The 25,836-nt window shown below is 48.7% G+C and overlaps 1 protein-coding gene across 2 annotated transcripts in view; it reads right to left on the bottom strand.

The window, feature by feature from the left end:
• Window positions 1–25,836, bottom strand: part of si:ch1073-396h14.1 (disintegrin and metalloproteinase domain-containing protein 10) — a 121,356-nt gene that overhangs the window by 25,019 nt on the left and 70,501 nt on the right. For both annotated transcript variants that reach the window (XM_034179746.1, XM_034179745.1), the window contains exon 9: window positions 11,155–11,318. In XM_034179746.1, coding sequence (XP_034035637.1) covers window positions 11,155–11,318 — 164 coding nt within the window. The remainder of the gene's footprint in view (window positions 1–11,154; window positions 11,319–25,836) is intronic.

Raw genomic sequence — 25,836 nt, 5'->3', positions numbered from 1 at the left:
ATGCAGATTGGTGCATACAGAGCAAAAGGAGAAAGAAACACTCAGTGCATCATGGGAACCCCCCAGCAGTCTAAGTCTATAGCAGCATAACTAAGGGATGGTTCAGGGTCACCTGATCCAGCCCTAACTATAAGCTTTAGCAAAAAGGTGTTGGGAAGTGTCGTGACACGGACCCACAACAGGGAGCGTTAATGAACGGACAATGGAATAGCCAAAAATTAACAATTTAATGTTGTGAAGCGCACAACAAAGTACAGACAATACAAATATTGCAGAATGTCAATTATACACCAGGTGACGTGTGGCAGGCTCGAAGATAGAAGACGTCTGGTGCGAGAAGAGCCGGATCCCACACAGCTTCCACCACCAACGGATCTGAAGAACACTGGAGCCGCCAAGCCCTGCGCCCGAGGTGGCCACTGTCTTCAGCAGTCAGACCCGGTACTGCTGGCAGAGAACAGAAACAGTTTTTGATGAGTGTGAGTTCGCACACTCAGTAATCCCACAGTCTGTGTTCAATTAGGAGGGAGAACCTCCACCTCCGATAACACACTCGGACAGCTCCTGAGACAACCACTTATCTGGGTGGGGTGGGAGGCGAAGCCGTCGCAGTCCACACCAAACGCCAACACAGCAGACAAGGCCTCCGTCACAGGAAAACGGCTGCAAAAGAGATCAGACTTTTGTTCGGTTTTTAGATTCAGCAGAGAAGTTACCTGTATGGTAGCTGATTTCTCGGCGGGGAGGTGGAGTTGCAGTCCGGCTTTTATGGAGGTTGACGTAGATGAGTGACAGCTGGTGGTGATGATGTGACAGCTGTCACTCCACTGGTTCCGGCGCCCTCTCGTGCTTGAAGCCCGCACTCCAAGCAGAGCGCCATCTGGTGGTGGTGGGCCAGCAGTACCTCCTCTTCAGCGGCCCACACAACAGGACCCCCCCCCTCAACGGGCGCCTCCTGGCGCCCGACCAGGTTTGTCCGGGTGCCGGGCGTAGAAGTCAGCCAGGAGGGCCGGGTCCAGGATGAAGCTCCTTTTCACCCAGGAGCGTTCCTCGGGGCCATACCACTCTCAGTCCACCAGATACTGGAACCCCCGACCCTTGCGACGGACGTCCAGGAGCCGACGCACGGTCCATGCCGGCTCCCCGTCAATGATCCGGGCAGGAGGTGGTGCAGGTCCAGGGGTGCAGAGTGGTGAGGTGTGGTAAGGCTTGATTCGTGACACGTGAAAGACAGGATGGATCCGCAGTGAAGCTGGTAGCCGTAGCTTCACTGTGGCCGGGCTGAGGACCTTGGTGATGGGAAACGGTCCGATATACCTGTCCTTGAGTTTCTGAGAGTCTACCTGAAGTGGGATGTCCTTCGTTGACAACCACACCTCCTGCCCGGGCTGGTATGCAGGGGTCGGGGAACGCCGGCGGTCTGCATGGGCCTTGGCCCTCGTCTGGGCCTTCAACAGGGCAGAACGGGCGGTCCGCCACACCCGGCGGCACCTCCTGAGGTGGGCCTGGACCAAGGGCACACCGACCTCTCCCTCCACAAGTGGAAACAACACACCTCAAATGGGGAGAGGCCGGTGGCTGACGACACTTGGCTGTTGTGGGCGTACTCGATCCAGGCCAGATGGGTGCTCCAGGCCGTCGGGTGCGTGGAGGTAACACAACGGAGGGCCTGCTCCAGCTCCTGGTTGGCCCGCTCTGCCTGTCCGTTTGTCTGAGGGTGATACCCGGACGAGAGACTCACGGTGGCCCCCAGTTCCCTGCAGAAACTCCTCCAGACCTGAGAGGAGAACTGAGGGCCATGGTCTGAGACGATGTCCGCTGGTATCCCATGCAGATGCACGACGTGGTGGACCAGGAGGTCTGCTGTCTCCTGGGCTGTAGGGAGCTTCGGGAGGGCCACAAAGTGGGCCACCTTGGAGAACCGGTCCACTATCGTGAGAATGGTGGTGTTGCCCTGGGACGGCGGGAGGCCCGTGACAAAGTCCAGGCCGATGTGGGACCAGGGGCGGTGAGGCACCGGTAGGGGCTGGAGGAGTCCTGAGGTCCTCTTGTGGTCAGCCTTGCCCCTGGCACAGGTGGTACAGGCCTGGACGTAGTCCCAGACGTCGGCCTCCATAGATGCCCACCAGAAGCGCTGCTGGACTACCGCCATGGTCCTGCGCACCCCGGGATGACAGGAGAGCTTGGAACCATAGCAGAAGTCCAAAACGGCAGCTCTGGCTTCCGGTGGGACGTACAGTTTGTTCTTCGTGCCGGTCCCCGGGTCCGGGTTCCGTGTCAGGGCCTCCCGGATGGTCTTCTCCACGTCCCAGGTGAGGGCGGCCATGACAGTGGACTCGGGGATGATGGTCTCTGTGGGGTCTGACAACTCTGCCTTGGCCTCCTCTTCATGCACCCGGGACAGGGCATCCGATCGTTGGTTCTTGGTCCCGGGGCGGTATGTAATCTGGAAGTCAAAGCGCCCGAAGAACAGTGACCAGCGGGCTTGCCTGGGGTTCAACCGCTTGACGGTCCGGATGTACTCCAGGTTCCGATGGTCCGTGAAAACCGTGAAGGGCACCGTCGCTCCCTCCAACAGGTGTCTCCACTCTTCAAGAGCCTCCTTCACCGCCAGGAGTTCCCGATTGCGACTTCATAATTCCTCTCAGCCGGGGTCAACCTGCGGGAAAAATAGGCACAAGGGTGGAGGACCTTATCGGACTCCCCGCTCTGGGACAGCACGGCTTCTATCCCTGAGTCAGAGGCATCCACTTCCACTGTGAACTGGCGAGTAGGATCAGGCTGCACCAGAACTGGTGCAGACGAGAACCGGCACTTCAACTCCCTAAACGCGGCCTCGCACCGATCTGACCGGGTGAAGGGGACCTTAGTGGAGGTCAGGGCTGTCAGGGGGCTAGCTACCTGACTGTAGCCCTTAATGAACCTCCTGTAGAAGTTCGCAAAGCCGAGGAACTGTTGCAGCTTCCTACGGCTTGTTGGGTGGGGCCAATCTCTCACCGCCGCAACCTTGGCCGGATCAGGGGCGACGAAGTTGGAGGAGATGATAAACCCCAGGAAGGACAAAGAAGTGCGGTGGAACTCGCACTTCTCGCCCTTCACAAACAGCCGGTTCTCCAACAACTGCTGTAGGACCTGACGTACATGCTGGACATGAGTCTCAGGGTCCGGAGAAAAGATGAGTATGTCGTCTAGATATACGAAGACAAACCGATGCAGGAAGTCCCGCAAGACGTCATTAACCAATGCTTGGAACGTCGCGGGGGCGTTTGTGAGGCCGAACGGCATGACCAGGTACTCAAAGTGACCTAAGGGGGTGTTAAATGCCGTCTTCCACTCATTTCCCTTCCGGATCTGAACCAGGTGGTACGCATTCCTAAGATCGAGTTTAGTGAATATTTGGGCTCCATGCAGGGGCGTGAACACCGAATCCAACAGAAGTAAAGGGTATTGATTGCGAACCGTGATCTCGTTCAGCCCTCTGTAGTCAATGCATGGACGAAGTCCGCCATCCTTCTTACCCACAAAAAAGAAACCCGCGCCCATCGGGGAGGTGGAGTTCCGGATCAACCCGGCAGCTAAGGAGTCCGGGATGTAGGTCTCCATTGATTCGCGTTCCGGACGTGAGAGGTTGTACAGCCTGCTGGACGGATACTCAGCGCCCAGGATCAAATCGATGGCGCAATCGTACGGTCGGTGCGGGGGAAGGGCGAGTGCCAGATCTTTGCTGAAGACGTCAGCAAGATTGTGGTACTCCTCCAGTACCGCCGTCAGATTGGGGGGGACTTTGACCTCCTCTTTAGCTGTCTCACCGGGTGGAACCGAGGATCCTAAACACTCCCGGTGGCAGGTTTCGCTCCACTGCATCACAACCCCAGACGGCCAATCAATCCGGGGATTGTGTCTTAACACCCGTGGAAAACCCAAAATCACTCGGGAGGTAGAAGGTGTTACATAAAACAAAATCTCCTCCCTGTGATTCCCAGACACCACCAATGTCACGGGCTGTGTCTGGTGTGTGATTAATGGAAGAAGGGTGCCATCTAGTGCCCGTACCTTCAAAGGAGAAGGCAGAGCCACCAGAGGGAGCCCTACTTCCTTTGCCCATCTGCTGTCCAGCAGATTCCCTTCCGACCCCATGTCTATGAGTGCTGGGGCGTGAAGGGTTAAATCCTCACTAAGGACTGTGACTGGGATTCGTGCGGATCTACGGGGTTTCCCCGCGTGCGTGTTATGGCCCACCCTTAGCCCAGTTTCTAAGGACGGGCATTGTAGTTTGACCGTTTGGGGCAGTTCCTCTGCATATGATCACTAGAGCCACAGAAAAAACACTCCCCGCGGGCCAGCCTCCTTTGTCTATCATTTGATTTCATTTTGGCCCTGCTCGTGTCCATAGCTTCGTCAGTAGAGGGGGAGCTGTTGCCACATGGGGCCCTCTGGCTGTGGAGCGTGGGGACGACGGCACCCTTTCGGACCCGGAAGGAAGAGGGACGGCCCGTGCCTGGCCACATCCCCCGCCCTGCTCCCGACGGTGTTCCTCTAAGCGGTTGTCTAAACGTATAACCAGGTCGACAAGCCCGTCAAAATCCCGCGGTTCCTCCTTAGCCAGCAGATGCTCCTTCAGGACCGGAGACAGTCCGTTTATGAAGGCGGCGCGGAGTGCAACGGTATTCCAGCCGGACCTCGCAGCCGCGATGCGGAAGTCGACTGCATACTCGGCTGCACTCCGGCGCCCCTGTCTCATTGACAGAAGCACGCTCGAAGCGGTCTCGCCTCTGTTGGGATGATCAAAAACCTGTTTGAACTCCCTTACAAACCCAGTGTATGACGTTAGGAGCCGTGAGTTCTGCTCCCAGAGCGCCGTAGCCCAGGCGCGTGCCTCTCCTCGAAGCAGATTAATAACATAAGCCACCCGGCTAGCATCTGACGTGTACATGACGGGACGCTGTGCAAAGACGAGTGAACACTGCATTAGGAAGTCCGCGCACGTCTCGACACAACCTCCGTACGGCTCCGGAGGGCTTATGTATGCTTCAGGGGACGGTGGGGGGGGGTCGTTGAATGACCAGTGGAACATCTGTGTCTGACAAGGGTCCAGCAGGAGGAGGTGTTGCAGCAGCGCTTTGATCGCGCGCCTCCACCCTGGCGGTGAGAGCCTCCATCCTCCGATTGAGGATAACGTTCTGCTTGGTTACTAAATCCAACCGAGCAGTGAAAGTGGTTAGAATTTGCTGCAGCTCACCTAACACGCCTCCTGCTGGTGCCTGTGCACCTCGCTCTTCCATTGGCTGTTCAAGCTCAGGTTGACGCCCCTCGGGATCCATGACGCTGGCCGAGAAATCCTGTTGGGAAGTGTCGTGACACGGACCCACAACAGGGGGCGTTAATGAACGGACAATGGAATAGCCAAAAAGTAACAATTTAATGTTGTGAAGCGCACAACGAAGTACAGACAATACAAATATTGCAGAATGTCAATTATACACCAGGTGACGTGTGGCAGGCTCGAAGATAGAAGACGTCTGGTGCGAGAAGAGCTGGATCCCACACAGCTTCCACCACCAACGGATCTGAAGAACACCGGAGCCGCCAAGCCCTGCGCCCCAGGTGGCCACTGTCTTCAGCAGTCAGACCCGGTACTGCTGGCAGAGAACAGAAACAGTTTTTGATGAGTGTGAGTTCGCACACTCAGTAATCCCACAGTCTGTGTTCAATTAGGAGGGAGAACCTCCACCTCCGATAACACACTCGGACAGCTCCTGAGTCAACCACTTATCTGGGTGGGGTGGGAGGCGAAGCCGTCGCAGTCCACACCAAACGCCAACACAGCAGACAAGGACTCCGTCACAGGAAAACGGCTACAAAAGAGATCAGACTTTTGTTCGGTTTTTAGATTCAGCAGAGAAGTTACCTGTATGGTAGCTGATTTCTCGGCGGGGAGGTGGAGTTGCAGTCCGGCTTTTATGGAGGTTGACGTAGATGAGTGACAGCTGGTGGTGATGATGTGACAGCTGTCACTCCACTGGTTCCGGTGCCCTCTCGTGCTTGAAGCCCGCACTCCAAGCAGGGCGCCATCTGGTGGTGGTGGGCCAGCAGTACCTCCTCTTCAGCGGCCCACACAACAAAAGGAAAGTTTTAAGCCTAATCTTAAAAGTAGAGATGGTGTCTGTCTCCCTGATCTGAATTGGGAGCTGGTTCCACAGGAGAGGAGCCTGAAAGCTGAAGGCTCTGCCTCCCATTCTACTCTTACAAACCCTAGGAACTACAAGTAAGCCTGCAGTCTGAGAGCGAAGCGCTCTATTGGGGTGATATGGTACTATGAGGTCCCTAAGATAAGATGGGACCTGATTATTCAAAACCTTATAAGTAAGAAGAAGAATTTTAAATTCTATTCTAGAATTAACAGGAAGCCAATGAAGAGAGGCCAATATGGGTGAGATATGCTCTCTCCTTCTAGTCCCCGTTAGTACTCTATCTGCAGCATTTTGAATTAACTGAAGGCTTTTCAGGGAACTTTTAGGACAACCTGATAATAATGAATTACAATAGTCCAGCCTAGAGGAAATAAATGCATGAATTAGTTTTTCAGCATCACTCTGAGACAAGACCTTTCTAATTTTAGAGATATTGCGTAAATGCAAAAAAGCAGTCCTACATATTTGTTTAATATGAGCATTGAATGACATATCCTGATCAAAAATGACTCCAAGATTTGTCACAGTATTACTAGAGATCAGGGTAATGCCATCCAGAGTAAGGATCTGGTTAGACACCATGTTTCTAAGATTTGTGGGGCCAAGTACAATAACTTCAGTTTTATCTGAGTTTAAAAGCAGGAAATTAGAGGTCATCCATGTCTTTATGTCTGTAAGACAATCCTGCAGTTTAGCTAATTGGTGTGTGTCCTCTGGCTTCATGGATAGATAAAGCTGGGTATCATCTGCGTAACAATGAAAATTTAAGCAATGCCGTCTAATAATACTGCCTAAGGGAAGCATGTATAAAGTGAATAAAATTGGTCCTAGCACAGAACCTTGTGGAACTCCATAATTAACCTTAGTCTGTGAAGAAGATTCCCCATTTACATGAACAAATTGTAATCTATTAGATAAATATGATTCAAACCACCACAGCGCAGTGCCTTTAATACCTATGGCATGCTCTAATCTCTGTAATAAAATTTTATGGTCAACAGTATCAAAAGCAGCACTGAGGTCTAACAGGACAAGCACAGAGATGAGTCCACTGTCTGAGGCCATAAGATGATCATTTGTAACCTTCACTAATGCTGTTTCTGTACTATGATGAATTCTAAAACCTGACTGAAACTCTTCAAATAGACCATTCCTCTGCAGGTGATCAGTTAGCTGTTTTACAACTACCCTTCAAGAATTTTTGAGAGAAAAGGAAGGTTGGAGATTGGCCTATAATTAGCTAAGATAGCTGGGTCAAGTGATGGCTTTTTAAGTAATGGTTTAATTACTGCCACCTTAAAAGCCTGTGGTACATAGCCAACTAATAAAGACAGATTGATCATATTTAACATCAAAGCATTAATTAATGGTAGGGCTTCCTTGAGCAGCCTGGTAGGAAAGGGGTCTAATAGACATGTTGATGGTTTGGAGGAAGTAACTAATGAAAATAACTCAGAGAACAATCGGAGAGAAAGAGTCTAACCAAATACCAGCATTACTGAAAGCAGCCAAAGATAACGATACGTCTTTGAGAAGACCCTACACAATGTATAAATACATGAAGACAGTTAAAAAAAAAATTAAAATAATAAACAGGCAGTAAAATGGTGAGTTCTACTTCTAAAAATCGTTGAGGTCTAAAGTTCTAAACACATTCTGGACTCACGCCATTCCAATTCATTATACAAGCTTTGCTTAATTTATTACCACCCTGACCACAAAAATGTCAGCTCCCTATTTTGTAAATACTACCCAATCTAGAGCCTGTGGATCCCCACAGGCAACACTCTAGTACCGTCTAACATCACATGACATAAAGACATGGATGACCTCTAATTTCCTGCTTTTAAATTCAGATAAAACTGAAGTCATTGCACTTGGCCCCACAAAACGCTCTCTTCCACAGCATGTCTTTTTCCTGATTCTCTCCCCTCAGCCCCAACCAGTCCCAGCAGAAGACTGCCCCTCCCTAAGCCTTGTTCTGCTGGAGGTTTCTTCCTGTTAAAAGGGAGTTTTTCCTTCCCACTGTCGCCAAGTGCTTGCTCACAGGGGGTCGTTTTGACCGTTGGGGTTTTTCTGTAATTATTGTATGGCTTTTGCCTTACAATATAAAGCGCCTTGGAGCAACTGTTTGTTGTGATTTGGCGCTATATAAATAAAATTGATTTGATTCTTATTATATACACAATTATTAGCATTATTTTATTTGTCATTTGACTTAAATGGACCACAATGGAAATAAGTGTTTTCACTTTCTTGTGTCATCCATGTATTTTTAACATATTTACAATTATACTACGTACATTGAACTAAACTCACTCACCACACAAATGCTTTTAACATGAAGATGACTTATTGCCCCCTGATGGAATGGCGTGTGAGTCCAGAAAGTAGTTAGCAACATCCATTGTTCTGTCTTTGCAGCGTTTATCCCTGACCCAAAATACATAACCTTACAAATGTCAGCTGTCCAGTTTCTCTGTGATGGAATTTGCACGCACACACAGCTGCTGTAAGCAGATGCTTTTAATTGGAAAAAGACAGTGGCAGAAGACCTTAAACACTACACATTTCACTCATGGTACCAACATGAGACTAAAGTGACTCATTTTAAGAGCAACATGAGACTTAACTAAACTGACTACACGAATTGAGCTACAAAAACACAATCAACTAATAACACTAACAACACTGTTAAGGGTCCCTTCACACATAATGTGAAGTTTGGACAAAAACGGCGAAAAAGTTCGACACATCATGCCAACGGGCAGGCATGCACAAATACGGTGTGAGAGTTCGTGCACACGCTGGTGTCTGTCGAGCAGGAACAGTGCCAGGTGCAGCACATGGCGCTGCTTATGTGGAAGAAATAAAAACCAGCTGAGAAGTGTGGAACCACATCATGCCGCTTATGTGGAATAAATAAAAACCAGCCGGTACCTGTGGGACCACATCGCGCTGCTTATGTGGAACACAAACTCGCGCCTTTCAAAACCTTTGAGTCTCAGCTCAAGACTTTACTATGGAGCTGTTCTTTGGAAGCTGCCTCATATCCAGCTCTTTCTTTTTTGTCATGCTCCCGGCATGAAATGAGTCAAATTTTCATGACGGGGCTTTTTGTTAAACTCAATTTTACTAACCCTACTCCAACCCTAACCTTAACCATAACTTAATCGTACTCCTTCCCCCCACCCTAACCATAACCACCCCCGACCCCCCCGCTTCACTTTTAATTTCGTGCAGCCATCACTGAATGAATGAGAATGAATTCATGCTGCTGTGACGAAAATGAGGCACTTTTCGTCACAATATTACAAACCGATAGATTAATGTATATTTCGTGCTCCTGAATCATGACTTGCCATGGGACAGGGTTGCTCATATCAGGAAGGACATGGAAGTATTACAAAAAATAAAATCCCACACCATATAAAAACACTGCATTTATCAAGTGAGCAATACAAATATGATCCGTCTGTTCCTCTGGTGATGACCCATGGTCACAGACATACAGTCATGAAATGACATGAATGAGAAGCAGTGAGCTCTGATCATGTCCACATCTACTGCTCAGGTGCATCCAGTGGGCTGGGCGTGTTTTGCCCGATACTCATGTCTTGTGGACAGCACGCCACAGCACAGACACCACATCATGTGGAACAAAGCTTACGTGGGTGATGTGACGGTCAGATCACCCACTGCGTGTTCTGATCTGACGGTCCATTTCAACCTGGGGGGCTGTCAGTGTCCGCTCTGTGCGCGTGCATGTTTGCTGCAACTTGTTGCCATCATGGTGACATATGTTTGTATTTATGTCCACGTAAATACAGCAATCAGACACACGCTCCTCACAGTGAACAGTTGTTAGTTCATGACTGTCCAAACACAGTAGGTGTTGTGTAGCTAGAATGTCCAGAATGACAGATCACCACACCTGCTTCTGTCGGAAGCCACGCCTCCTGTGAGTGGAGCACACACACCCTCGTGCCAGTGCATGTGTTTGCAAAGTCACACTTGTGGGGAATTTCGATAAATTTCACAGCAGCACGACAGTGATTGTCTGCAGTCTCTTGTCGTGCCAAGAGTGCGGCTGGCCACACATTTTCTAAGTGCTATGTGAGCGGTGTTAGGTGTTCATGCATGTCAGCTGGAATTTGGCTGACACATGCCGCGAGAGGGTGCGATGGGTTTGCACAGCGCACACTCTGCCTTTCAGGTGCTTTTGTGCACAAATAGTTGTAGCAACAGATGTATGAGGCATTAGCGAGAGGGACAACATTACAGAAGTTTGCACACGATTCCTGCGTCATGCGCACTAAGTGTGCACTTCGTCCAAACTTCGCTCTGTGTGAAGGGGCCCTAAACTAACATAAACCACAATAACATTTAAAAGCCTGAACTCCCATAGTGCATTGCAGCACAATGTCCATTGTTTATTGGTTAGCTAAAATTGCTAATTTCTCCAAAAATATTTGTCCTATCAATCATATTCCGTTTTCGCAGAGTTCATCCTTGACCCAAAATACATAAAGCATACTAAACCGCAAATGTCAACTCTTCCCGGTTTTTGCGTGATTGAAGCCATACGCACAAGTGCGCGCACACACGGGCCACTTGGCTATTATAATACAGATGAGATTAAGGAATATTTGAAGGTTTAATGAAGTAATCTTGTGTGTGGGAGAAAGCTGGATGAAGCATAAATAAGAATGCTGAAAATTTACGGAAGTATGTTGACTTTACAGAAAATAGGAAGATAAAGAGAAAGATGTATGATTTAAAGAATATATAAACGCACCAAATGCAATGTGTACATCCAGCTTGATTACTCTCATTCTTAGTTTTTGTGCAATATTCACATCTCAGTTGTTGCCCATTCTGATTCTGAACACTCTGTGTCCTTTTAGCTGGATGCTTTTCATCTACTCTCTTTGATGTACTGAGTATTGTGGATGGGACTGACCGGAGATCCTAGGCTGTGTCCTAGTTCATGAGCAAAGGTCAGCTGGACATGTCGTGGTGGCGGGAACTGTCCATAGTTCTGAATTGTGATCAGACCTGTATTCAGTGTGGAGTCCCGTCCATCACGCAGGGTTGTGAATTTGGAACAAATTCCTCCCGAGTTACCTGAAGGCAATAGAAGGAAGGATCATTAGGATGGCAGGTTGGCATAACATTGGTTAAAAAAAAAAATACCAGGGCAAAAGCAAACATCAGGAAAAATAGAAGTCAAGTTCTGAGGGTAAATGTGCAGGAATCTGTGTTTAAAGCAACCTGGTCTCATGGCAAGTTGTGATTCAGCAGCATGAAATGTACATTAATCTATTGGTTTGTGATATTGTGATGAAAAGTGCCTCATTTTCATCACAGAAGCACAAATTCATTCATTCGTGATGGCTGCACGAAATTAAAAGTGAAGCGGGGGGTCGGGGTTGTTAAGGTTAGGGTCGGGGGTAGGAGTAGGGTTAGGAATAATGAGTTTAAAAAAAATCCATCACGAAAATTTGACTCATTTCGTCACGGAGCACAAAAAAGTGTGACCGGGCTGGTTTAAAGATGTAATTAAATAGCAGAGGATGGAAGACACAAGGTGAAGCCGCTTGCTAATTAATCCAGTACATTATACGTTTGTATAGTGAAGCTGTGCTGGTAAAGGCAGACGCCTTCCTGTCACGATGCACAGTTACATAACTGACCTTCTGCCTCTTGACCAACAAAGTTGTGTTAACTCTATAAATGTTACTGACCTCAATGAGGGCAGTAACATTACTCAGGCAGACTGTGGTCTGTGCCCTTGCATTCAAAACAGAACGTTCCCACTTTAAGACCAAAGACCAAATGTGCTCATTCTCCATGTGCTGTGGAATTATGTCACAGACATCTGACAAATGTGCCAAATCAACATGCAGCTCCATGTTGGATCCTCTGTGGTGACCCCAAGCTGAAAGGGCTTTCTTGTTTTCTGACCTCAGAGGACCCAGGTCATGGAGGTGCCTCTGGGCAGACCAGTACACCTTTGAGCTTCTACAACCTCCACTGCAAAACCATTTAACACAACAGGCCTGTTTTTGAGTTACGTAATGTCACTGAAAGCCATTCCAAACAGCTGGCCAAATTCTGGTGAATGGACAGTGAGGCTCTGACATCATCATTATCAATATTCAGCCAGCAGCTGGAGAACTGGTTCTCATTGTTTAACTGTTCCCCTGACTGTTGATCAGTCACTTTGATGCAGGCACACAATATTATTCACAATAAAATACTCAAAAGTTTTCATTTCTGAAAACAACAATTACAAAAACCTTTTTTTATTTCTAGAGAACATCAATTAAAACACTTCACATCATCAAAAAAACAGACATTAAGAAATTTAAATAGAAGATCACTCAGAGGTCACAGACCTGTCAACACCAAAAAAAAATCCACTCTTCTATGATCTGTGTTTATACCCCTATTTGTTACCGTACAGTGACTGAAATGTATTTTGGCCCACTTAAGTCCAAACTGTGATTAAGATCTGCACGAAATCCGACAGTCACAGATTTTATCAATTGAGATTCATTCTGTTGGGAAAGTGTAGTGACACGGACCCACAACAGGGGGCGTAAATGAACGGACAATGTAGGAAGTTCCGAGTCCCCAGGTGGCCACCGTCTCCACGTGTCGGATCTGGTACTGCTGGCGAGGAACAGAAACAATCAGATGTGAGTGTGTGAACACACAATAACACTTATGGTGGATATTCCACCTTCACCTCTAACACAGTAAGAGACTGAGGGCTACTTAGTTGGACGTGCGTCACTCATCACGTCTCCCCACACTTAGCATCCCGTTCTCAGTAGGCTCCTCAGGAACTCCTGCAACAACTCAGAGAATTACATATTCTTTAGAACAACAATGGCTGAGAGTATTACCTCCGTAGGTAGATGATATCTCGGCAACGAGGTGGAGATGACGTCCGGTCTTTATGGAGTGAGATGATGTAGTGTAGATGGGTGACAGCTGTCAAGAGATAATGAGTGACAGCTGTCACCGTGTGGCTGTGTCCGTGGCAGCAGCGCCCTCTCGTGCCTGAAGCCCGCACTTCAGGCAGGGCGCCCTCTGGTGGTGGGCCAGTAGTACCTCCTCTTCTGGCGGCCCACACAACAGGACCCCCCCCCTCAACGGGCGCCTCCTGGCCTTGTCCGGGTGGCGGCGGTAGAAATCGGCCAGGAGGGCCAGATCCAGGATGAAGCTCCTCTTCACCCAGGTGCGTTCTTCAGGTCCATACCCCTCCCAGTCCACCAAATACTGGAACCCCCGGCCCATCCGATGGACGTCCAGGAGCCGGCGCACCGTCCAAGCCGATGATCTGGGCAGGAGGCGGCGCCGGTCCGGGAGCACAGAGGGGTGAGGTGTGGTGAGGTTTGATCCTTGACACATGAAAGACCGGGTGGATCCGCAGTGAAGCCCGGAGTTGGAGCTTCACTGCGGCAGGACTGAGGATTTTGTAAGGTCCAATATACCTGTCCTTGAGTTTCGGGGAGTCCACCTGGAGGGGGATGTCCTTCGTGGATAGCCACACCTCCTGCCCGTGCTGGTAAGCAGGGGCCGGGGATCGCCGGTGGTCTGCATGGGTCTTCGCCCTCGTCCGGGCCTTCAACAAGGCAGAACAGGTGGAGCGCAACACCCGACGGCACTTCCGCAGGTGGGCCTGGACCGAGGGCACACCGACCTCTCCCTCCACCACGGGAAACAATGGGGGCTGATACCCCAAACACACCTCAAATGGGGAGAGGCCGGTGGCAGAGGACACCTGGCTGTTATGCGCATACTCGATCCAGGCCAGATGTTCACTCCAGACCGTCGGGTGTGCGGACGTCACACAGCGCAGGGCTTGCTCCAATTCCTGATTGGCCCGTTCTGCCTGTCCGTTGGTCTGCGGGTGATACCCGGACGAGAGGCTCACAGTGGCCCCCAGTTCCCGGCAGAAGCTCCTCCAGACATGTGAGGAGAACTGGGGACCACGATCAGAGACGATGTCGGTAGGTATCCCATGCAGACGGACGACGTGGTGGACCAGGAGGTCTGCAGTCTCCTGGGCCGTGGGGAGCTTCGGGAGGGCCACGAAGTGGGCCGCCTTGGAGAACCGGTCCACTATCGTGAAGATGGTCATCATGCCCTGGGACGGCGGGAGGCCCGTGACAAAATCCAGACCGATGTGGGACCAGGGGCGATGAGGCACAGGAAGTGGCTGAAGAAGTCCCTGTGCCTTCTGGTGGTCTGCCTTGCCCCTGGCACAGGTGGTGCAGGCCTGGATATATTCCCGGATGTCAGCCTCCAGGGACGCCCACCAGAAGCGCTGCCGGACCACTGCCACGGTCCTTCGCACCCCCGGATGACAGGAGAGCTTAGAACCGTGTCAGAAATCCAAGACAGCAGCTCTTGCCTCTGGTGGGACGTAGAGTCTGTTCTTCGGCCCTGATCCAGGGTCCAGGCTCCGTGCCAGGGCCTCCCGGACGGTCTTCTCCACGTCCCAGGTGAGGGTGGCCACGATAGTGGCCTCCGGAATGATGGGCTCCGGTGGATCCGACAGCTCAGTCTTGACCTCATCTTCATGCACCCGGGACAATGCATCTGATCTCTGGTTCTTGGTCCCGGGGTGGTAGGTGATTCGGAAGTCAAAACGTCCGAAGAACAATGACCAGCGGGCTTGCCTGGGGTTCAGCCGCTTGGCGGTCCTGATATACTCCAGGTTCCGATGGTCAGTGAAAACCGTGAAAGGCACAGACGTTCCCTCCAACAGGTGTCTCCACTCCTCAAGAGCCTCTTTCACCGCAAGGAGTTCTCAGTTGCCGATGTCATAGTTCCGTTCTGCTGGGGTCAACCTGTGGGAAAAATAGGCACATGGATGAAGAACCTTATCGGTCTCTCCGCTCTGGGATAGCACGGCTCCTATCCCTGAGTCAGAGGTGTCCACTTCAACCACAAACTGGCGGCTAGGATCGGGCTGCACCAGAACGGGTGCAGTCGAAAACCGCCATTTCAACTCCTTGAACGCGGCACTGCACCGATCCGACCAGGTGAAGGGGACTTTCGGAGAGGTCAGGGCTGTCAGGGGGCTAACTCCCTGACTGTAGCCCTTAATGAACCTCCTGTAGAAATTTGCGAAGCCGAGGAACTGTTGCAGCTTCCTACGGCTTGTTGGTTGGGGCCAGTCTCTCACCGCCACAACCTTGGCTGGATCAGGGGCCACGGAGTTGGAGGAGATGATAAACCCCAGGAAGGACAAAGAAGTGCGGTGGAACTCGCACTTCTCGGCCTTCACAAACAGCTGGTTCTCCAACAACCGCTGCAGGACCTGACGTACATGTCGGACATGAGTCTCAGGGTCCGGAGAAAAGATAAGAATATCGTCCAGATATACGAAGACGAATCAGTGCAGAAAGTCCTGCAAGAAGTCATTAACCAAAGCTTGGAACGTCGCGGGGGCGTTAGTGAGGCCGAATGGCATGACCAGGTACTCAAAGTGACCTAACGGGGTGTTAAATGCCGTCTTCCTTTCGTCTCCCTTCCGAATCCGAACCAGGTGGTATGCATTTCTAAGATCCAATTTGGTAAAGATCTTGGCTCCATGCAGGGGTGTGAACACCGAATCTAATAAGGGCAACGGGTATCGGTTGCGAACCGTGATCTCGTTCAGCCCCCTGTAATCAATGCATGGACGAAGTCCGCCATCTTTCTTGCCCACAAAAAAGAAACCTGCTCCCATCGGGGAGGTGGAATTCCGGATCAGCCCGGCAGCTAAGGAGTCCCGGATGTAGGTCTCCATTGATTCACGCTCAGGTCGTGAGAGGTTGTACAGCCTGCTGGACAGGAACTCCACGCCTGGAATCAAATCAATGGCGCAATCGTACGGACGGTGCGGGGGAAGGGTGAGTGCCAGATCCTTGCTGAAAACGTCAACAAGATCGTGGTACTCAACCGGCACCGTTGACAGATTGGGAGGGATTTTGACCTCCTCCTTAGCCTGTGAACCGGGAGGAACCGAGGATCCTAAACACACCCGATGGCAGGTCTCGCTCCACTGCACCACTACCCCGGACGGCCAATCAATCCGGGGATTGTGCTTTAACATCCACGGGAACCCCAAAATCACGCGGGAGGTAGAAGGAGTCACAAAAAACTCAATCTCCTCCCGGTGATTGCCAGACACCACCAGAGTTACTGGTAGTGTCTTGTGTGTGATCAAAGGGAGAAGGGTGCCATCTAGTGCCCGCACCTGCAATGGCAAAGGGAGCACCACCAGAGGGAGCCCTACCTCCCTGGCCCATCTGCTGTCTAGCAGATTCCCTTCTGACCCCGTGTCCACCAGTGCTGGGGCCTGAAGGGTTAAATCCCCGCTAAGGATTGTAACTGGGAGTCGTGTGGAAATATGTGTGTGTCCCACGTGAATGTCTTGGCCCACCCTAAGCCCAGTTTCTAGGGGCGGGCGTTGGTGTTTAACCACTCGGGGCAGTCTCTCAATTGATGCTCAATTGAGCCGCAGACAAAGCACGCCCCGCGGGCCAGCCTCCTTTGTCTATTAGGTGGTCTAAATGTGGCCCTGCTCGTGTCCATAGCCTCGTCAGCAGGGGGAGCTGTAGCCACATGGAGTGTAGAGGCCGTGGAGCGTGGGGAGGGCAGAACCCTTTCGGAACTGGAAGGGAGAGGGACGGCGCGTGCCCGGCCACGCCCTTCGTCCTGTTCCCGATGGCGTTCCTCCAACCGATTGTCTAGCCGTATAACGAGATCGATAAGCCCATCTAAATCCCGCGGTTCATCCATAGCCACCAGGTGCTCCTTCAGGACCGACGACAGTCCGTTTATGAAGGCGGCACGGAGCGCAGCGTTATTCCAGCCGGATCTTGCAGCCGCGATGCGGAAGTCGACTGCATAAGCGGCTGCGCTCCGACGCCCCTGTCTCATTGACAGCAGCACTGTCGAAGCGGTCTCTCCTCTATTAGGGTGATCAAACACTGTTTTGAACTCCCTCACAAACCCAGCATACGTGAGAAGGAGCTGTGAATTTTGCTCCCAAAGCGCCGTAGCCCAAGCGCGTGCCTCTCCTCGAAGCAGGTTAATCACATAAGCTACTTTACTAGCATCAGACGCGTACATCACGGGACGTTGTGCAAAGACGAGCGAACACTGCATAAGCAAGTCCGCGCACGTCTCCACACAACCCCCATACGGCTCTGGGGGGCTTATGTATGCTTCAGGGGATGGTGGGAGGGGTCGTTGAAAGACCAATGGAACGTCGATATCCCGCACAGGGTCGGCAGGAGGAGAAGCTGCAGCAGCACCCTGAGCGCACGCTTCCACCTGTGCGGTGAGAGCCTCCATCCTACGGTTAAGGATGACGTTTTGCTCGGTCATCTGATCCAACCGAGCAGTAAAGGCGGTGAGGATTTGCTGCAACTCACCAGTCACGCCTCCTGCAGACGCCTGTGCACCCTACTCTTCCATTGGCCGTTCAACTGCCGGGTGACGCCCCTCGGGATCCATGACGATGGCCGAGATATCCTGTTGGGAAAGTGTAGTGACACGGACCCACAACAGGGGGCGTAAATGAACGGACAATGGACGAAGTCAAATGTGAACACTTTACTGTTGTGAATAGCACAACTCAACACAGCAGATTACAGAATAGATGCAAAAATCAATTAACAAAGGTGTTGTGTGGGCAGGCTCGAGAATAGAAGACGTCTGTCCTGAGAAGAACCAGAACCACACGATTTCCTCCGCCACCGAACTTGGAAAATACTGGAGCCGCCAAGTTCCGAGTCCCCAGGTGGCCACCGTCTCCGCGTGTCGGATCTGGTACTGCTGGCGAGGAACAGAAACAATCAGATGTGAGTGTGTGAACACCCAGTAACACTTATGGTGGATATTCCACCTCCACCTCTAACACAGTAAGAGACTGAGGGCTACTTAGTTGGACATGCGTCACTCGTCACGTCTCCCCACACTTAACGTCCCGTTCTCAGTAGGCTCCTCAGGAACTCCTGCAACAACTCAGAGAATTACGTATTCTTTAGAACAACAACGGCTGAGAGTATTACCTCCGTAGGTAGATGATATCTCGGCAACGAGGTGGAGATGACGTCCGGTCTTTATGGAGTGAGATGATGTAGTGTAGATGGGTGACAGCTGTCAAGAGATAATGAGTGACAGCTGTCACCCCCGGCTGTGTCCGTGGCGGCAGCGCCCTCTCGTGCCTGAAGCCCACACTTCAGGCAGGGCGCCCTCTGGTGGTGGGCCAGCAGTATCTCCTCTTCTGGCGGCCCACACAACACATTCATTCACTTTCTGAATCAGATTATTCCAATTCAGGGTCCCAGGTGGGGGTCTGAAGCCTATCCCAGAGGTCACTGGGTGAGAGGTGGTGTACAGCATGAACAGGGTGCCAGTGTGTTCAAGGCATCACTGCACATATGCTGACATAATGATCCATGCAATTTTTGATGAGAAATTAATTAAAATAAAAAATACCAATGTTGTCACAATGTTAAAGTAAATGAAAAGGACACTGCTCAGGTTTGTGTACTGTTACTGACAGAAAAACCAAACAACCAATTTTCCAGGATCCAGTATGCTCAAAAAATGGGTGGGTTCCTCCTTGGCCCAGACCCCACCCTCCCACCAAATTTCAAGAAAATTGGTGCAATAGCGTTTGCATAATCTTGCATAGCAACATTGCCTGTGTTAAATTATCAGCAGAAAATGTCTGTGTCCACTCTTTCCTGAAAAAACTGAACACACACACACTTTCTAGTGATACTTTAACAGAGGCAATTTTGCTGTGTACCAATAAAAGAAACACACAAATAGTCAAACTGCTGAGGACCTCCTTGGTGGGGGGAATAAATATGCTTTCAGTCAACATACATTAACCATTGAATTTTTGCTAAAATAATAATGTTTGTATTAAAGAAGTAAACAATGGTGTAATTATCCAGAATCACTAAATCTTTCCTATAGAAAACCTTCCACATTTTGCTGCTTTGTTGGCTTATATAGTGTGTGTGGTGGTGGTTGGGGGGTCTGAGCTCTATTACAGTGCAGCCATGTGAGTTTTGTGTCTTACACCACGTGATCAGCGTCTGTTAAAGCTATTGAAGGTTCAATTCAGAGAAATCTGAGTTCACTGTGTGTCATGCAGCACTGTGGGAACCTGCCGCTGGCATTTCGATCTCCCACCTGCATGTTTTTATTATATGGTGGGTGTAAGTATGACGTCCACGAACAATGAGGACATTTGAGGTTTAAAAAAAAAAAGCAACCGTGTCTCTGTTCTTGTAGAACCAATAAGTACATGTTGGAGGTACAAAATCACACTACATCACATCTGTCAGCCTCACAGCCGCCTTAGTGTGTCTTTAATCCAAATAAACACTGGGTTTCCCCATAAATAAGGAAATGTGCTGAGAGAAAAACAGAAGGAAACCTCATTAAATGTAAATATGAGTGCAGAGAAGGATGTTTCCAAGCGCTGAAAGAAAGGATCCACCAGCCGTATTAATCCAGGATTCCGATTACACAGCTTCAACATCCCCTGCTGTTGACCTGAAGTAGCCCTCCTGGTGGGCTATTCAAGGAGAGCATTTTCCTAGAAGGAGCACAGAGGAGGGGGTTTGGCAGGACGGGAATTTGGGCTTCCTTTCCTCCTCTCTGCCGAAGAATCCTATTATTAATTTGTTGGACAAACACCGTTCAGACAAAGACAGTCTGTCCAATCTTCTCCTTTGTCTTTTGGCTGATCCCGTGAAACAGTTGAAACCCAGCCTTAACCGGGGAGGGGGTCTGAGACACACTAGGTGGGTGCTAACTAGAGCACAATAGGTGCTAATTAGAGCTGTTTAGTCACTAGCCTATAGCAGTCTGCCTCTTGGTAGGATGGGTCTGGTTAGGTTTAAAACTCCAGCTTTTGTGGCTTCTGTTTATTCTTCTCTACAAGAGTCAAGACAGAAGTCAGACTACCAGAGCAAGAATTTTAGCTGAGGAAGCTTCTGCGATTTGAAGTGAAACGTCCTCGCGTCAAGCAACCCAGTCCAGTCGAAGATTCAACCTTCTCTACAACTTGCTCTCTACTCTCACTACAGATCACAATGTCATCTGCAAACATCATAGTCCATGGGGAGTCCTGTCTGATCTCATCCGTCAACCTGTCCATCACCACTGCAAACAAGAAAGGACTCAGAGCTGATCCTTGGTGTAATCCCACCTCCACCTTGAATGAGTCTGTCATTCCGACTGCGCATCTCACCATTGTCACACTATTCTTGTACATGTCCTGCACTACCCTAACATACTTCTCTGCCACTCCAGACTTCCTCATACAATACCACAGCTCAAATTGGCACCCTATCATAAGCTTTTTCTAAGTCCACAAACACACAACTGTAACTCTTTCTGGCCTTGTCTGTACTTCTCCAACAGTATTCTCAAAGCAAACATTGCAACTGTAGTGCTCTTTCTCGGCATGAAACCATATTGCTGCTCACAGATCTTCACCTGTCTTCTAAGCCTAGCTTCTACTACTCTTTCCCATAACTTCATGCTGTGGCTGATTAACTTTATGCCTCTGTAGTTACTGCAGCTCTGCACATCACCCTTGTTCTTGAAAGCAAGACCCAGCACACTTCATCTCCACTACTCAGGCATCATCTCACTTTCCAAGATTTTATTAAACAATCTGGTTAGAAACTCTACTGCCATCTCTTCTAGACATTTCCATGCCTCCACTGGAATGTCATCTGGACCAACTGCCTTTCCACTCTTCATCCTCTTCAAAAACAGTCTGTCCGACCACTTGTCCTAAATGTCCATGCACACACACACACACACATCAATTGACCTTTTTTATATCCAGCAAATGTAATACAATGCATATTCATACTTTGTTCATGTACATGTTTGTTTGCAAGGGCTTTTGGTTCCTGAACACAAACTTCTCACAGCTTCCTGTTCACTCGGTCACTTAGGTGCCATCATCAGCTCCTGGATTTAATGTTCACTCAGGTATTCTGTTATTGGCTAAGTGTCAAAGCTTGCAATTTCATCTTCGCAGGATCTCGTTTTCCAAGCTTTGCTGAAATTAACCCGATCTTGCTGCAGTCTGCCTGTCGTTTGACCTCACCTATTATGGACTCCTGTTTTTGTCCATCTCACCATGTTCTCTGCATCTTCCTTTGTCACAGCAACCACTTACATGTCCTCCCGCACCACTTTCATAAACCTCCTCTTTGACTGGCACAGCCCAGTCTCACTTTTTTTTTTTTTTTCCATGCTCTCGTAACGAAATGAGTCAAATTTTCATGACAGGGTTATTCCTACCCTCGACCATAACCTAATCTTACTCTTCCCCCCACTTCACTTTTAATTTCATGTAGCCATCACGGAATGAATTAGAATGAATTCGTGCTGCCATGACGAAAATGAGGTGCTTTTCGTCACAATATCACAAACCAGTAGATTAATGTATATTTCATGCTGCTGAATCACGACTTGCCGTGAGACCAGGTTGGCCTGGCAGGTCCATCCTCAGTATCCTTCTCCCTACATACCCCATGTCTGTCCTTTGTACATGTTCAAACCATGTCAGTCTTGCTTCTCTGACTTCATTTTCAAACTCTTACCTGCACTGTTCCTCTGATCTGTTCATTCATAATCCCATCCATCCTCGTCACTCCCAAAGAAAATCATTGAACCTTCAGTTCTTGAACTAGCCCCACTTTCTGTCTTTTTGTTAACATCACAGCCTGCAAACCATACAACAGTGATGAAAGAAGAAAGGACTGAGAACTGATCCCTGACGCAATCCCACCTCCATCTTGAATTTGTAATTCCCACTGCAACATCTCACTGTCTTTATACATATCCTCACATCCTTCTTCTCTGTTCCAGACTTTCTTATACAATGCCATAACATGGGAAACTGTAGCAAAGTGCAAATTCTCCATGATTAAAAAAAAAAAACTCTCATTCTTGCTAAATTGACTTTATAATTGTGCTTTAATTGAAGTAGCATCACAGTGTATTTAAGCATGAACATGTGGTTGTGCATGTTAAAGATTAACCTTGTACAGGTGTAGTCAGCATACCAAATGAAAGAGACTGGGGGGAAAGCCCCCTCAACAACAAAGAGGCTTCAACAATGACTCGACAACAAAGAATTTTACATTTATGTGGGAATGAGCAGCATAACATGCTTTTGTCTTAATTAACCATCTTCTCCTGACAAGTCGGAGGAGCCCTGAGTGACTGATGGGGTCCTGTGCGTTTAGCTGTGTGAATGTGCATGGTGCACTCTGCGGGGACATGAGTGAGTTTGAGTTTACTGCCTCATAGAAAAAGCCAGTCAGTGAAGACCTCTCATAAAAAGGTGGAACTGTGTGGTGTATCTGATTCTTGGAGGTCAGGTATGATCTCAGTTTAACTCTCATACTCTGGGGTCATAACAATGTGACTGTCACTAAGAATCCACAGTGTGTTACCATGGTGTGGAATGTGCTCAGCATATGACACTGGGGGAGTAGTGTGTGTGTGTGTGAGAGAGAGAGAGAGAAATTACACGTCACCATAGTGGTCTGCTGGCATGCCTGACACTTTAGCCAATCAAAAGCCATGTATGAGTTGATGTCACTGAAACAAGGAGCGCAGTTCCCTTTTATGTCTTCTGTTTCTTCAGACACAATAATAATACATTTAATTAAGATCCTATTGTCATTTGTACATGTTCAGTCAAGCCCCCCTTTTGTCAAATAATTTCACAAGGACCACAGTGGAAATAAGCGTTTATGCTTTATTGTGTTATCTGTGTCTCATTGATTGGTTCACCTTTGTGTTTATATTGATGTTGCAGAATAAAAACTCAAACTATTTTATTTGTTTTAGAGCCCCTTCACACAGTGCAAATTTGGTCTAAGTGCTCATGAAGCAGGAATCATGTGCAAACCCTGTAATGTCATCCCTGCCTCCAAAGCCTCATACACCTGTTGCTACAACTATTTGTGCACACCAGCAGTTGAAAGACAGTGTGCAAACCCTCTCAAGGTAGATGTGGGCCATATTACAACTGATACGCATGAACATCTAATACCGCTCCTTTGGCACTTAGAAAATGTGTGGCCATTCACATTCTTGGCACGACAACAGACTGCAGACAATTTCTGTCGTATTGGCAGTGAAATTTGTCTAAGTACCCAACGAGTGTGGCTTTGCAAACACATCCACTGACAGGTGTGGCTTCCGACAGAAGCAGCTGTGGGGTTCTGTGGATCTGGACAACACCTACTGTGTTTGGACAGACATGGACTAACAACTGTGACACACATGTGTCTGATTGCTGTACTTATGTGGACATAAATAAAAACATATCGCCATGGCGACAAGCTGCAGCATGCGCACGGAGTAGACACTGACAGCCTGCCAGGTTGAAACAGTCCATCAGATCAGAACACACAGCAAATGATCTGACTGTCACGTCATCCACATGAGCTCTGTTCCACATGACGCTGTGTTACTGCTGCAGTGTGACACGCGTCAGGCAGAACACGCGCACGGGCCGACTGGACGCACCGGACCAGTGGATGCAGACATGATCAGAGCTCACTGCTTCTCATTTATGTCCTTTCATGACTGTATGTCAGTGACCATGGGTCATCTACATAGGAACAGATGGATCATATTTGTATTGCTCGCTTTATTAAATGCTGTGATTTATATATAATTTTTTTTTGTACTACTTCCATGTCCTTCCTGATATGAGTCAGGTTCCTGTAGTTTTCAAAGTACAGCTCTGTAACCCACATTTCTGGCTGGCAGTCAGAGCTTTTGGAAAGCCTGGGTTCGAGTCCCGTGGGTGGGATGTGTTTTTTGTTTTCCACATAAGCAGCACGATGTGGTTCCAGAGGTACAAGCTGTTTTTTTTTCTCTCTTTTTAAAAAAAAATATATTCCACATACGCAGCACGATGTGGTGCACCTTACACTGTGTTTGTGTTTGAAAGACACCATCGCGTGCACAAACTTTTGCACCAGGATTGTGCATGTCTGCACAATGTTTTGTGGTGCGCTAATTCGAACTGTTTCACCATATTGGACCAAACTTTGCACTATGTGTGAAGGGGCCCTTAACAGCATCTGCAGGAGGGAGTGAAAGTGCGCATACATGAGCTTTTGACAAGAGCGGAAGTTAGCTTTAAGTTGGTGTGTAAGCTGACGTCTTGAGATGTCTTGTAAATCACTCCAGAGGTGTTGTCAGGTTCCAAAAACAGCATTTTCAGTTTTAGAAGTGTTTATTTTTTTGCTAGCTTCACATAATAAATGAGAAACATGTTACATTTACACATAAACAAAGCCGTTTTGGAGCGCCAGAGAGAGACCAGCCACTGACATCACAGTACTGCTCTACTATGATTGGCTGTCAACCCCACCCCTCAAAAAAAAAAAACAAAAACAAAAAAAAAACTGATTTGCATGATTCATGGCATAGGAATGTGACTTTTTAACCTCTTAAAATAGGTAAAGGTTAGCTATCTTTGAACTTGTCCAAGGTTTGTGTCCCAAGAATGTTCCCTGTGAATTTGAAGACTCTGGCAGTAATAGGACTGGACTTATGCTGAGCACAGATGGATGATCGCAAAGTCTTCGCAATAACCAGTGGCCATATTTGATGGCCTTGGGTAGTAAACTACACACACACAGAGGGTTCTTAAAATTAGTTCTTTTCAGTTTATATTATTTTGTATAATACTGCATCTTTAGAACAGACACAGGAAAATCACCAGTGTTAATTTAACACTGACGATGAACATATGGTCCTACTCTGATCAGAGTGGAGAAAATATGTTCGTCAGTGTTAATTTAACACTGTCAGTGTTAGTTTTATACTGGTGATTTTACTGTGAACGATAGATGGAGGAAATTCTGTCTGACAGACCATGTGGACGTGCCCATAGAGGGTGCAGATAGACTCAGACTTGAAACACACCAGATGCATTGAAAATGGTGAGATTGAATATAAAATGGCTGAAATTCCTAAATGTTTAATGCAAAATATTTTGTTAAACCTCTTGAATTCAATCTGTAAAACTGCACTACAACCACATCGTTAGAACTCTGGCCAAATAATTATGGTCCTGACTGTGACTCAGGAGCCCACTGCTGTATCGTGGTTGTACACAGTCCATCTGTACTGATTCACAAATCAATCAATCAATCAATCAATCAATTTTTTTTTTATATAGCGCCAAATCACAACAAACAGTTGCCCCAAGGCGCTTTATATTGTAAGGCAAGGCCATACAATAATTATGTAAAACCCCAACGGTCAAAACGACCCCCTGTGAGCAAGCACTTGGCTACAGTGGGAAGGAAAAACTCCCTTTTAACAGGAAGAAACCTCCAGCAGAACCAGGCTCAGGGAGGGGCAGTCTTCTGCTGGGACTGGTTGGGGCTGAGGGAGAGAACCAGGAAAAAGACATGCTGTGGAGGGGAGCAGAGATCGATCACTAATGATTAAATGCAGAGTGGTGCATACAGAGCAAAAAGAGAAAGAAACAGTGCATCATGGGAACCCCCCAGCAGTCTACGTCTATAGCAGCATAACTAAGGGATGGTTC

Source organism: Thalassophryne amazonica, chromosome 10 (assembly GCF_902500255.1).
Source record: "Thalassophryne amazonica chromosome 10, fThaAma1.1, whole genome shotgun sequence".
Classification (NCBI taxonomy): Eukaryota; Metazoa; Chordata; class Actinopteri; order Batrachoidiformes; family Batrachoididae; genus Thalassophryne; species Thalassophryne amazonica.
This window is presented reverse-complemented; position numbering and strand designations above follow the sequence as displayed.